This window comes from Pangasianodon hypophthalmus, chromosome 18 (assembly GCF_027358585.1).
Source record: "Pangasianodon hypophthalmus isolate fPanHyp1 chromosome 18, fPanHyp1.pri, whole genome shotgun sequence".
Classification (NCBI taxonomy): Eukaryota; Metazoa; Chordata; class Actinopteri; order Siluriformes; family Pangasiidae; genus Pangasianodon; species Pangasianodon hypophthalmus.
The window spans coordinates 10,472,983-10,488,619 of NC_069727.1; the positions used below are offsets into that span (position 1 = coordinate 10,472,983).

General features: G+C 36.8%; 1 protein-coding gene across 1 annotated transcript in view; it reads right to left on the minus strand.

Moving 5' to 3' along the window:
- Positions 1-7,918: 7,918 nt before the first annotated feature.
- The window catches only part of shisal1a (shisa like 1a), a 30,536-nt gene continuing 22,817 nt past the window's right edge, over positions 7,919-15,637 (minus strand). Inside the window, exon 6 of the mRNA XM_026923776.3 lies at positions 7,919-9,452. Within this exon, the coding sequence (XP_026779577.2) occupies position 9,452 (1 nt within the window). The 3' untranslated portion in view covers positions 7,919-9,451. The remainder of the gene's footprint in view (positions 9,453-15,637) is intronic.

Genomic DNA, 15,637 nt, shown 5'->3' on the forward strand with positions numbered 1-15,637 from the left:
GACCTTAGATAACTAAGACATACAGTATGGCCAAAAGTATGTGGACACCTGACCATCACATCCATCTGTGCTTTTTGAACATCCCATTCCAGATTTAGTTGCCCTTTGCTGTTATAATAAGCTCCATTCTTCTGAGAAGGCTTTCCACTAGATCTTGAAGATGCCCACATACTTTTGGCCATAGTGTACATTAAAATTAATCTAAAATTAATTTGAAATAACAACTGATGTACATTTATTTTCAGTAACCCTGTTATCCTGGTCTGGTGAATCCAGAAGATTCACAGGAACACTGGGTGTGAGGCGAGAATAGACCATGTCACGTCAGTCCATCACAGGGCACCATGCGCACACACACACACACACACACACACACACACACACACTCCTAGGGGCATTTTAATGTATTCCACGTACTAGCATTATTTTGGTAGGTGGGAGGAAACCCATACAGACATGGGGAGAACATGTGAAACTCCACACAGAGAGTAACCTGGGTTCAGAATTGAACTGGAGCTGTGAGGCGGCAACGCTACTCACTGCACTACCATGTCATGGACAACTTCATCAATATAGCCTATGCATACAGCAAAGCCTCCTTCGAAGGCTGGGATATTATGAGAAATAACATAGCAGCTTCATTTTAAAATCAGATAAAATTCTTATACATATGCTTGTGTACCAACAGCTAGAGAACAGTACACCATTAGTGTCATTTCTATTTAGCCATAGTACTTGGTGTGCACTATTTGGTTTGGGATGCAGTCCTGAACATTAACTGAAGCTCTTTACTTGTATCTGCATGTTTTTATGCACTGCGCTGCTGCCACATGATTGAATGATTGATAACGGCATAAATGTGCAGGTGTACAGATGTTCCTATTAAAGTGGACGGTGAGTGTACCTGGGAGGACGAACCTCCAAAGTCCATCTAAAAAGCTTCAAAAAATGTTGGTGCACCTGAAAATCTGTCATTCTTTATTTGTCCACTTGATGTCAGCACTGTTTCATTAAAAGTGGTGCACTTGCCAGTAACCCAGTAATCTTTAAGATTAAGGCCTTAAGTAGCATTAAGGCCAGCATCTATGTATTATACTCTAAATCTGACCTGAATATTCAGGGGCCAAAAACATCAGTTAAAAGTACAGTTTGATTTTAGTGCCTGAACTAATGTGTAGCTTTTGGAAGAAAGCATTGTTGATTGGGGGGAAGCTTTTCCTGCTTTCTGTGTTTCTGTGCAGTCAAGAGAAAAATCAATACAACACCCTCAAAACACAAAGCCGCAAAAGGGCAGATGCCTGTGGGTGTCTGGACTGAGTTCCCCTGCTCCTCCTCCCTGACTCTCAGCTTCGGAGTCCAGCTGTGTGAGCAGAAAGAGCAGATTGGCTGTAGTGCCCTGCTGCTGTGCACTGACCTTCTGTATAGTGCTGTGGATAGAAGTTGCCCTTTTGCAATGATATATGATTAGCTTTCTCTACTTGTGTCTGAATGTAAAGGTACTAATTATGATTTTGTTGTAAGGATTTACAGAGCATACAGTTCTTAAAGATTGAACAACAAACACGTGCCCATCAGCAACCCCCAAAAAAGGATCAAGAAAATAGTAATTCTGAGCCTAGGTTAAAGGAAAACTTTGTATTCACAAAGAAAATTACTTGAACTACAACATTCTGGGATAATTTTAAAGACAGCACAAAGATCAAATGATAGAAATGTTTTAAAATATATATATATTAAAAAATGATGGAATATATTAGTTAACTCAAAAACTCAAAAAATTAGTTAACTCTGCTTTTAGTAAATAACTTGCTTTTAAATACTTTGAAACTCTGAGAAATACTAGTATTTGACTGTATTCACACTGTACTATATGTAAATATGCTGGACTCCAGAAGGGCCAACAGATATATCTAGTTAACAACACTAGAATAGATAGTATCTAAATATCTAGTTAATTAGAATAGATATCACTTCATCCATCATTGGTTTTTGCCCTTCAGTAAAACTCAGGTTAAAAAAAAAAAAAAAAATTCAATTTGTTTGAAAAGCTTTTCATGTCTACCTTTACCTATTATTCACCAAAGACCAGATCCATACTTTTCCCATTTTCAGAATAATTAGTTTGTTGAATTGATTTGTACTCTTATAAATTAAAAAGCAGAGTAATTAAGATGGAAGAAAGGCTGGAAGAAATGAGTCTCCTGTGGCCTGGAACTCCAGCTTGAAACCGGCTAACCTGTTAAATACCAGGTTATAAGCAACGACTGGTTCAGTGTAAAATCAGTCAGGCTTTTGACCAGAGTGAAAAGTCATATGTGGTTTATATTTATACTAAGAATTTGCAAAACCAGAAATAGGAGAATGAGAAACACAAGGAATGCAGGAAACTAAACAGTTCAAAAGCTTAGAAATGCATTACAAATGTGCAAGATTTTGAAATTACATTTACAAATGAGCTAATGAGAATAATTAAGGCTAATTTGGGCTGTGTACTTTGGCACATGAGCAAAGTAGACCATGTGGTAGTATCACTCTGACATCATTTTTCATTTTAAGGCATTAAAAAGTGTAGCAAATGTGCAGACAGGTATGGCAAGATGCAATCAGTAGACTTAATAACAGAGGACATCTAGCATCAGTGGTTATACATTACGCAGCAGAGGTTTCTTGATGTTCCTAGACCATATAAATGTTGGCTTTGATTTTTAGTACTGAATGTTGTACTCTATTGGAAGCCTTTGGAGGTTTCTGTCTGTAGTTACTCATTGTCTATTACTTTATTGTCTTGGTCTGGATTTCATCTTGGCAGACTAAAGTTAAGAGTGGTCTCGATTTCTGAAGGTTATGGTCTTAATTTTAGTCATGTTAAGCATTTGGAAATGCATGGACCTTAATCATATTGCATATGATTTCAATATATTTTTGTCTGGTTTAACTCTAAAAATAACTAATATTGCATGTGATTTGTTTTATAATGCAAATATAAGGGGTTGTATTATTAGGTGAAATACTATAACATATGCTTGAAGTAAACTAGATGGCAGGCATGTATTATTTACATACTGACAGGAGTGGGAAAATGATCACGTTATTAGTTAGCACACTGGCCACGTGGACTGTCTGTGTGCCGCCCGGGCCTGTGTTTTGGTTGCCTGGGCTAAGCCTGACTAGGCTAAAAAGTGGTAGCTAACATAATGTAATAATGTATGGTTAGCTACTGTAATTAAGTGCATTAATACAGACTAAGAGAAATGAAGGAGTATATGAATTCTCTGTGAAGGTGTGTGTGCTGTGTGAAGGGGTGTGTTCTGTGTAGTCAGTTATTATAAAAGTTTCTCACATCGCATGTAAAAGGTTTTATTCGTGTCTGGCTAGCATCTACATTTTCCCTGTGCATTGTACTAGCAGGACATCTTTACACTGTACTTTATTTTGCTCAGTTCCATCTGAGTGAGGTGGGAAAATCATAAGTTCTGTAGTATGAGAGAAACTGAGTTGGAGAAAATTTGTTTCAGATTGAAATCTATTTCCATCTATCATCAGTATGACTCAGTATACTGTACATCCTAAAGACATCAGAACAGTGAAATTGTACGTGATTGAGATAATGTTCATTTACATCGCTGATGGAATTGTCATGAAGAACTGATAATTATCTTCTGCTTGCGAGCTTGTGTATTTGTAGATCATGTACATTCTCTGCAACCTGCAGCAACGCTAAAAGGATTATAGCACAAGGCTGTAGTTTCCAGTCTTGTCACATTCTCTAGCTTCACTTCACAATCACATTCGATTAGTTTGGTGAAATAATCCCTTAATACCCTAAGATGGGGATTGCTTTTGCAAACATATAAGCATAGCAAATCAGATTAATGAAGAGTTATCAAATTTCAAAGTGGGAACTAAGACAAATGTTCTCATTTTTGAACCTCGAACATGCAAAGTAGTAAGCCACTGTGGCTCAACTCATCTGTACGTGTAGTTCTATCTATTTATCAGACATTGTAATGAGGTGCTGAAGCTATTTGGCCTTATTTGGAAGTATTTGGCAGTGATCAATGATTGATTCAAGGAAGATGACAAATAGTACTACAACTATTGTAGTATATGTTCAATCTGATGAACCTAAAGTCAATTTAAAGGTGAGTAGAGATGTCTAACTGCCCTTGCTTGGACTACTCCAGTAGACATAACTACTCAGGTATGTCAGGTGTCTAAATAAATACCTGTGTTGTAATGAATGAGAGCCATACTGTTCATACTCTACATAAGCTGTTACTCATTTTCTTTAACAGATGATGGGTGAAAGCTCATCCATAAGGTTTAGACCACTTTTCGATAAACATGGATTAGAAGGCAAATGTTTTTAGCCTGATATTTTTCATTAGATATATTTTTTTTAAATTTCGATTGCTGTTGCTTTGCCGCAGATGTTATGATCTGCTAATATTAAATGTAGCAAAATCTATTAAAATCTGTTTTAATTAAACATATTAAACTGTGTAACATTATCATAAATTATCACTGTTCAGCATATAATATCATCTAGGTCCATTCTCTGGGGCAATTTTTAATATTAATTTACCTTCCCTTCTTATGGTTTCAGAAAAGATTTATATTATGAGTTCTTTAAAGAGAACGAATCTTAGTAATGTGACCAGTTACCAAAGGAGTGACTATGAACCTCAAACTAGAAAGCTGCTCTTACCATTAAAACATCATCAGTACATCTGTAATATTGCAAATAAATATTAGACACTGCTCCATCAGATCCCCTCGTGAGGAAAATTGAGCTGTAATGCTTTAATATGCTTCCTAAAATTGGAGTGTTCTTTGGAGAGGGTAAGATATAAATGGCAGTGCATGCATAAAGAGTCCCGCTCAAGCTTAATGAGCTAATCTGTTTAATGCTAACTTTGTGTCACCCAAAGAATAGCTTCATGCCTCCCCACAGACAGCGAACTGCAGCAGGGGGATAAAAATAGGGCCCTAATAGATTAATTAGGTTTCTGTGATTTGTTGCTCTGCTGTTTTGAAGCAGACACAACAGCTGGAAGAAAGACTTCCCAAAGCAGTGACAAATAACAGCAATTTCTGTAGATGCACAACCATCTTTCCAAACAGAGGGAGCAAGTGGCAGGGCAAGAGAGAGATGACAAAAGCGTATAGGCTACATATAACTTCATCTATATTGCCTATGTAAATATAAAGGCATTAAGCAACTCATCATACCACAGACAACAGCATCAAGATCTAATTCAGGCAACATCAGTCTACTGTAATACAATTACCAGGTTTACACAAATTAAGATCAATGCAAAGCAGGAATGATAATGTTATCAGCTCAGTAAAAATGATAGAAACTGTCTGGCTTTACTTTTAACCCACCAGAAGGCAGCTAACACAAAACTCCAGCCAATAATCTCAGAACAAACCAGAAAAATAAAAATATATCTTGAAATATCTTGAAATATCTAGCTCTTTTTGCACACCTCTGTGATTGAGCTGATGTAACAGTAAATACTGTGCACTCCGAGAGACTACTAACTTATATTTCAGGTTCCTCCAAATTGTACAGTAATAAGAAGAACACAACGAAGACATTTAAATAGTGAAATGACAGTCTTTAAATAGTGCCAGCAAATTATTTCCATTATTTAACTTTGTACACTCCAAAAAAATGACATCTTTACAAGTGATGATACCTTGAATATATTCAAATTGATCTAATATTTCTTATGATAAGATTACAATAAACCAAATATGAGATAGTTAAAAATATTTCTAGCCATTTTTGCTCATTTCAAGCTGGAAATAGTCTTGTTCTAATGGCAGGTCATTTTGCTCATTTTTAGCATTTATTTACAGAAAGAAGCAAAATTACCTGCCAATATAATAATAAGATTTAAAGCTTGAAATTAGTAAAACAATTTATAGAAATACGTTTAATAATCTTGGTTTATTGTAATCTTATAATAGAAAATACTAGAAAAATGTGACAATATTTAAGATGCTAAGATGACATTTTTTGCAGTGTATAAGTTTTGTGATTGCTTATTAGGTGAAACATTTTGTAAGATGGTTATGTATAAGTATCTAACTAGTCCATTTATACAACAGTTAGTTCTGATCCACTAATCTGATTGGTTGAGCAGCGTTCCAAGAGTGCTTATATTTCCTATAACTGGACTGGGATGTTTCACTGTGTGTATCACTCTGCTCATCTGGAATAGCTATACATAACTTTTGACTTCAGATATGAAAGCTCGTCATGAAAGATCGAAGATGAAAAGAAAGAAGGGACACCAATTTCACCAGAAGCACCTTTAATAGGGATGTACAAATCAACGTGAGCTAGCTAGTCAGCTAGTCGTCAGACTATAGTGTGGCTTCTTTGGGATCTATTTCTGCTAGCGGAGCAAAAGTAAACAGAACATTTGGCCATATTGGGTCCGAAATGTCACTTGCTTGATATTAAGTTCGTGTTTATAGAACTGTTGTATAAAAGAACTTGCATTTGTGTGATTATACTGGATATTCGTTGCTGCAACTGAATCACAGCCATACCAAATTTCTGTATACTGCATTCTTGCTCATGTGATGTTGCTAAATTATATTGAAACTTTGGTTCAGTTGGCTATTTTAGTTAATTAGTCCCTCAATGCAATGTCAAATGATGCAGAAAAAGGCAAAAATAAATAAATAAATAAATAAATAATTCTAGCAGTATGGTGTACAAATGCCGCTCATCAAACTGCCAATTTGCACAAATACATGGTGTCTGAAAAGTCAGGAACCGATGAAACCAATAAAATTACATATACTCAATTCTGTATTTATTATTTATAAGGTATGCTCTGCATGTTAACCCTTACAATCTACGCATTTTCTCAGCTGCTCTACCTCATTTTTGTGGATTCTACTCAACATATTCCCATTAGTTCCTGACTTTTCGAACACCCCGTATTACCCACCTTTGGTTTTCTGTGGCTCGGTCCTGTTTTGTCATTATGTCTCTGCACTACAGTAAAATCCCTGTAGTTCACTATATAAACATGGTTCACCATTCCTACTCACTTGTTCATTTGTTCTCACTGTTGGCTGAGTGTCTGAACGCTAACACTTGTGTAGCAGTGCTGCTCAGTTTTAACGATGTGACAGAAGAAACACACACAGGCTCAGCGAGTTTATCTACTGACAGCATTATCTACTGCTGTCCAGATGCTGAGAAAGGGCCAGGCACACTCGTCTGAGGTGTGGAGGTGACTTCTTGGCAGAAAAAAAAGAAAAGAAAAGAAAAAGAAAGCCAACCCTGGTACCAATTAGAGCTGGACTTTTGTTCACATCGCAAACCACCTGAGGTGTCTCCTACTGGGAAGTATAGAAGCAGGTGTGAATGCCCTTCTGCCGTAGTAATAAGCACCACTGCTGTGCTGCCGGAGAGTAGCTTTTAACAATCAGAGAGAGCTGGGCCACTTTAACCTGCGTCAGACAGCTGTGTGGGTGTCAGGAAAAAAAGGAATAGGAGCCTAGAAACGATCAGAGTGGTCTGAGGTCGATATGACTTCAACAGTGATGTTTCCGAGAGATTCAGGCAAAACATAATAAGCAGCCACAAGCACAAATCCAAGGTCAGCGATAATTAGGCTGTTTGTTAATTCAGGCTAGGCAGGCTTACTAATCGGAAGGTTGTGCATTCAAATCCCAGCACTGCCAAGCTGCTACTGCTGGGCCCTTGAGCAAGGCCCTTAACCCTCAACTGCTCAGTTGTATAAATGAGATAAATGTAAGTGGTTCTGGATAAGCGTGTCTGCCAAATGCTGTAAATGTAATGGAGGGTATAGGCATATTTTCTTAGAAGAATCAATAAAAACTTAATATACAATTGTGTTGAAAAAGAAAGATAGTACAGAAAATATTGAACACACTGCAAAAGATAGATCTTTATTTTTTTCAGCTTGTGACAGTAAAAAGTTAACAAGTGCAATTACAACAAAACTGCATCCAAACACTTCATACAGTCGTAAAACCCACATCAAAACTGGTGCTAGGTGTACAATAGTTTTACAGTAAGGCAACTTATCACCATCATCAGTACTCATTACTGTACCACCGAGTATGTCTCTGGCTGCTAGGAGGAGAATTTAGAGTCACCTAAAACACTGATAACAACATCACAAAAAGGTTTCTTTCTATCACAATGTAATGCAACACAATACTGTGCTTTATTGCAGGTTGACTAACTACTCGCTTTGACTATTCCTATTAACTCACCTGAAGTCAGTGCACGTTTTCCACATGGGAAATAAAGCTACCGGCAGGATTTCTACCAAAGGTGCATTCACATTGCTGCCAAAGCAAGGGTTCATGTCATGGCCACAGATAACATAATCTCTTAGATCAGTTTCAGATGCTAGCACAAGAGGGAAGAGATAATAATAACTGTATCAGCTTTTCTTGCTACTCGTATTCTTCATTCTGTCTTATATGGATATGTGTTGAAAAAAAAAAAAGCACAGATGCAGATACTATAGATTTACTCCAGAGAGCTCCAAATCAGCTGTTTCATTTCACGACAATGTAAATGCACCATGAGGCCAGCCTAAAGAAAAAAAAGCTCTATGAGGCAATAGTACCACATAATCAAGTAATTCATTAGGAACAATCACACACGTGAAATCCACCGTACGTCTTCATGATTTTCTAGCATGACATATTGCTTTATCTGACATTCTCAACTTCAGTAGTTCAGAAGTACTATTGCAAGAGTACACATATCACTGTCAACAAGTGATATTAACGCGTGGATACTGATCATATACAAACTTTCAGTTTTGACATTTTTCAAACCCATGTATTTATTATTTTGGTTGTCTGTGAAAAAAGGTTTATCTCAGATAATCAATATGCTTTTATTTTTGGTTTGTTTTGTTTTTCGTTAAGTCTTGAATTTCATTTTCATTTCTAGCCAAATTCCTTTAACTTAAAAAGCACTACAGAACCAGTACAATCGTTGAATAAATAAAATATCCTCTGCTTTTCCTGCTGAGATGTATAAGGGAACATTCAGTATCTAGAGTTTGCCTTGTGTTTACTGCAGTCTGAAAAATCTGATGTCCATCTCACCTTGTGCTGTGAGTAGTATAAGAGAACACACTTTTCTCTTGACGCAGGCAGCCATTTACATCAGGATGCTTTGCAGTTGAATGGTCAGAGATAGTGCTTCTCCTGTAGCGCAGATAGGGATCAGGTGATCAGACAACTATGTTAAGTAGGTTTCCTCACTGAACATCACAGTGGAGCAAAAAAAAAAAAAAATCCACATCACAAATAGGGAGACAAACCCAGAGAGTCACTCTGTGAAAAGTCAGTGAGCTTTCTGTGGCTATTTCTCCTTGGCTTCTCCTGCCCTTAAAAGCACAGTACATCCTAATGAGTCAAGCTTCAAGTATCTAGATGGAGAAAAACAAAGAAACACATTCTGTAACTTCTTTTTGACAGTTTTATTACAAATTCAGACTGTGCTCATAAAAAATAAGTTGTAAAAAAAGCCTATATAGTGTAGTGTGTGCAGAACATTTGACTGACAGTCCAATGTTAACCAAAATGAAAACATTTGGTCACTCTTTAAGCATCAACCCAATCTGGTACATCTGGAAGACAAACAAATTTGTTTTAAGCTGAGTTTGTAGCTTACTGTACATAAACATAAATCTAATTAGGTTGCCACCTAGAGCTGTTTACACAGGAATTATTGTTCTCATACTGTATCTGATTTATGTCTGATTTTTTTTCTTGGAAGGAAGGCTACCTCTTTATGACTTCAATTTCTACCACATTCATATTTGGACCTATTAGTAAATAACCACATTCCAATTGCTTCCATGTTAGCAAACGCAGAGCTGAGCTTCCCCAAAACACTGCTACGACAAGATCATTTCTCTCTGCATGTACAGAATGTCTTTAATAATAAAGTATGGCTAATTTTATGAAGGGAAAAGCTTTCCTTGGCAACACAATGGAGATTAAGTTAAATCTGATCGGCCAATGATCATCTTGATCATATGACCACAGTGAATCACCATTGTGACTTTGTGCCTAACAATTATTGCAGCAGTAGTAACACTGATGTTAGCCAAGCGTGTTAGTTAGCTTGCTAAAATTGCACAGAGCTGTGTTTACTGTATGTTGCAAAATGATTATAGTTTGTAAAACCTGTACATTGTAATTTTATTCTAAAAGAAGTGACTGGCAGATGACTTTTTACTTAAGTCCCGCCCCTTAAGTTGATCCAGAGGCTCCTGTCACTCGTGCTTAGCCATTTGCTGGAGTTAGAATTCTAGATCATGATAAGTGCCTGGCTTTTTACCATGTTTTAGTATTGTAACTTAATGTTAAAATATAAGCTAAATGTTCCTCATGTAACCTTTCACTCAGGTGCATGTAACGTAGACGGTTTATTTCTACCTCTGTGCTAGTTTAATTAGAGACTATGGAGTATCTGTACAAACTACAGAGGTGTCAATCATAAGAGGATGTGTTTTTTTGCTCTCATTGGCATGATATTTGATTTTCTATGAGATGAGGCCTATTGCACTATTATTATAGATGTAATTTTTTAAAAATGCATTCATTCCCATTTTAAATTCTTTTTATTCATAGTTGTACTGTGGCTTTGTTAGTTTCTATTAGATTTTTTAAAATATATTTATTCTGTTTTTATATCCTACACCTACCTTGTATCTACACTCACTGCCCAATTTTATCAGGTACACCTACCACATAGTTGCACTATAGCTGTGGATGATTTATTTATTTTTATTTTTTATTTATCGATTTATTTATTTTGCAATTGTCCATATAGCCTATTCAAATTAATCCAACCTCAAGGAGATATTTTTTTTTTTAGCAAAAAACAAATTTTGTGTTAAAAAGTGTTTATATTCTTAAAAAAAGGAAAATTATCTGCCAACAAGTCAAGTTCAAGTTTGACATGAGCTTAATAATCTTTGTTTAATAATAATCTTTTAATGAGAAATATTAGTAAATTTGTGTTTTTTCAAGATATTTTCATAATATTTCATTGATATATTCATTTAAACACACACACACACACACAGAAAATCTGGGATTTTTTTTAAAAATTTATTTAAAATGGGAATTTTATTTACTAATTTACTATTTAATATTTAAGATTCTGCACTATTTCTAGGTCCCTATTTAAATGTAAGCAAATGTGTGATATTGATCATGTTAACTGCTTTGTACAAAAGGTCAGATTTTCCTCATGCCTAATCTCTTCTATTGAAGCACGTGTTCAGACGACTCTGATGGATTTGATCCAAAATTGATCATAAGGTTTTGCACAAACCTGTGGAGCCCATGTCAGCTCGAGTGCACATTGTCATTATATATAATAGCGTGAATGTAGAAAATATTACATTACAGTGATATACACTATATTACCAAAAGTATTCGGTCACCCATCCAAATGATCAGAATCAGGTGTCCTAATCACTTGGCCTGGCCACAGGTGTATAAAATCAAGCACTTAGGCATGCAGACTGTTTTTACAAACATTTGTGAAAGAATGGGCCGCTCTCAGGAGCTCGGTGAATTCCAGCGTGGAACTGTCATAGGATGCCACCTGTGCAACAAATCCAGTCGTGAAATTTCCTCGCTCCTAAATATTCCACGGTCAACTGTCAGCTTTATCATAACAAAATGGAAGAGTTTGGGAACAACAGCAACTCAGCCACGAAGTGGTAGGCCACGTAAACTGACGGAGAGGGGTCAGCGGATGCTGAAGCGCATAGTGCAAAGAGATCGTCGACTTTCTTCGCAGTCAATTGCTACAGAGCTCCAAACTTCATGTGACCTTCAGATTAGCCCAAGTACAGTACGCAGAGAGCTTCATGGAATGGGTTTCCATGGCCGAGCAGCTGCATCCAAGCCACACATCACCAAGTGCAAAGCAAAGCGTCGGATGCAGTGGTGTAAAGCATGCCGCCACTGGACTCTAGAGCAGTGGAGACGCGTTCTCTGGAGTGATTAATCACGCTTTTCCATCTGGCAATCTGATGGACGAGTCTGGGTTTGGAGGTTGCAAGGAGAACGGTACATTTCGGACTGCATTGTGCCGAGTGTGAAATTTGGTGGAGGAGGAATTATGGTGTGGGGTTGTTTTTCAGGAGTTGGGCTTGGCCCCTTAGTTCCAGTGAAAGGAACTTTGAATGCTTCAGGATACCAAAACATTTTGGACAATTCCATCCTCCCAACCTTGTGGGAACAGTTTGGAGCGGGCCCCTTCCTCTTCCAACATGACTGTGCACCAGTGCACAAAGCAAGGTCCATAAAGACATGGATGACAGAGTCTGGTGTGGAGGAACTTGACTGGCCTGCACAGAGTTCTGACCTGAACCCGATAGAACACCTTTGGGATGAATTAGAGCGGAGACTGAGAGCCAGGCCTTCTCGACCAACATCAGTGTGTGACCTCACCAATGCGCTTTTGGAAGAATGGTCAAAAATTCCTATAAACACACTCCTCAACCTTGTGGACAGCCTTCCCAGAAGAGTTGAAGCTGTAATCGCTGCAAAAGGTGGACCGACATCATATTGAACCCTATGGGTTAGGAATGGGATGGCACTTAAGTTCATATGTGAGTCAAGGCAGGTGACCGAATACTTTTGGTAATATAGTATATATTTATTTGGCAGCATCTAATGTTAGATGATTAAGGACAACAGTTCAACAGCTCATTCTCATTCTAAAAGCTGCATTACTAAAAGCTGTAACACATTGTGACTATGTGTAAAAGTCTTTATAATAACCCCTTTAATCAGCCTGCAGGACTGTGTTTAATATGGATAAATGTGGTATAACTAAATACGTCAAGGAATGACAAGTTGTTTGCAATTCTAAAATACTTTTATTGGTGCCAGTAATTTTGGCTTTTGAAAACGATAACAAAAGAAAATACTATTATTTTAAAAAGTAGTGTTAATGAGTTTTTTTTTTTTATGCTAGAACAAAAATAAACAGTTTCTCCAGTTGTTTGAGTGTAAACTTTTTTTTTCTAATTATTGTGTGTAATGTTTATTTACTGAAACCCTGACTAGGATAAAGTGGTTACTGTAAGTGAGTGCATGAGTGAATGTTTATTTTATACAAACATTTTTGTTCATTTTTATGAAGAAGGCCAACAGTTCCACAGGGCACTTTATATATGAGCAATTGAGTCTGGAGTGAAGAGCCAGAGACTATTAGCATGCCTAATTAAACCTTAAATATTCTTGTTTATAATGACGATAAATGTCTAATTCAGTGTAGCAGACTGGTCTTTGCCCTCTCATGCACGTAGTAAAATCCTTATGGCTTTAGACTTGGTGATATTTCCATAATTCTGTTTTTCTTTGGCCTAGTTTGATACATGACTCAGTCCTCATTTATAATGCATTGCAAAGAGCTTTTAAGCAATACCAGTGTGGTACAAGGGCCAGCCAGGTTAGGTGATATGGGAGCTCTACTTTTTCAGAACAATCCCTGAGCTACACACAGTTCTTGCTGAGAATCTGAAATAATATCAGAGTCTGTCTCGTTAAATAACTTCATTTTAAATGCACTGAACAGGTGATCTCAAATACAGGTCTGCCTGAGACTACGCTCTGTTGACTTATATAGCCATATCTTACAATTCTTAGATGAGTAAGTGAAGGTTAGCATAGTGTAATTACAACGAACCTGGAAAAAGTTCATATTTTATTGTGTATTGAAATTCTTTGTCCAGAAATAAGCATGTTTAGATTTTTTAAAACACCAGTAATAAAATGGTGGTAATTTCCCATGACGGGCAGCGAGCTATACCGCCTATTGTACTTTCCCTCCAGTTTTCAGTCACAAAACACTTCAGAGAGGTATATTTAAAAAGTATACAGTAAGTATTAGTTAAATATGTAAGTATTAGTTAAAAGTATAAGTATTACTTATACAGAAAGAAAGAAATTGATTCTTTTAAAACACTGCATAAGATCGTTCCACTGCATCAACTAAAACAGCATCATTTAGTGAAACGAATTTCATGAAAAAAAATTAATCATTTGGTCTAAGGGCATTTTCACACTTATTTTTAAAAAATCCTTCCAAACTGTTGATCAATTGTACAATTTTATAAATTGCGTACATTCTATAATTCATACAAAATGTGACACAATATTTGCCTGTTTCAAACATATATGGTATACAATACACCTTTATTGCTTGAGAAGACACTCATCACAAAGCTCAACTCATTCGACTCATCACTGCACTAACCCCACTCCAAGTGTGGTTTATAAACTTAGGATAACCTGCTACATAACAGCGATGACATGAGACCCATCTTTAGTCTACATGAAAACACAGTAACCTGATATTTTATGTATGGAAGTGCTCCTAAAAATATACATCACATTATTCCATGCCCAGCCCTAGAAGCAGACAGCTTTCACACATGGTGAAGACTACAACTGAGTTCAGTTAAAGCAAACAACATATCACCATTTTCAGGTGGGCTAGAAATTGTTTCTTTGAAATGCACCCAAATTTGAAAACAGGTTTCACACTTGGCCACACATACCGCTCTCACTGAGCAAACGGCCTCAGGTTTGGAAAAACTGTCCTAAAAGCAGGCCCCAGTAGTAACGCTACATTACTGAGTGGGCTATTTCAAATCAGATAAATCCTATGTTATCTAAATCTAATACAAGGATTTACACACTAATGTCTAACTTGGGAGACTGTCTCGTCTAGTTTATCTCGACAGCCCAGAGGTGACGTATACCCTGCACCGATCCTTAATATTGTTCTCATAGTCTTTGTGGAATATACAATAATATATATAGTTTGTTAATAGACCTAATGTCTCCAGTGACAAAGAGGCTAAAAAATCCAATTCCAATTCATGGCTCCAGAAACAGGAATGCAAGCCTCATGAAAAAAAAAAAAAAACTAATAAAAACACTGTCTGTAATATTACCCTAATATTACAGGCTCCACATTTCTTCTTGAAGAGCCTGACAAACGCAGAACCTTTTCCCTGTCTTCACAGGCCAAAACACATCATTGCATCTCACGCTAGATTCCACTTCCCTGCCTCAGATCACTTTTCAGACCCATTCTAAGTGAAAGGCAAGTGGTTAATTGCCATTTTTGGAAATGCATGATATTCTGTGGATAGATTTTTGTCTATTAGTTTTACTCTAGCATTAGAATGCAAAGCTTTCACTACAGAATGACTAGAGAAAAAAATCTTATCAAAATTTGATGCTACAAAGTGAATATGAGGGATTTTGAGGCCATGTGACAGTGTTCCAGGTAATCACAATGAAAACTGGAATGTAGTGAAAACCCTTGTCCAGTAGGAAGTATAACTGGATTTTAAAACACCTCAGAGTAGGTTCAGAGTAATCCATTTTCTACATCATTAACCTTCTTAGTGAAGTCAAACATATGAAACATATGGCACAGAATAATGGATCTTTCATTCTCAGATTGCATATCCCAGATGGTAACACCTTTTATCTTCCAACAGCAGCCAAGAATGCCTTTAGCACTGGCAAATTCTCAAGGCATAGGTGTCACTGCTGTTCTGAGAAT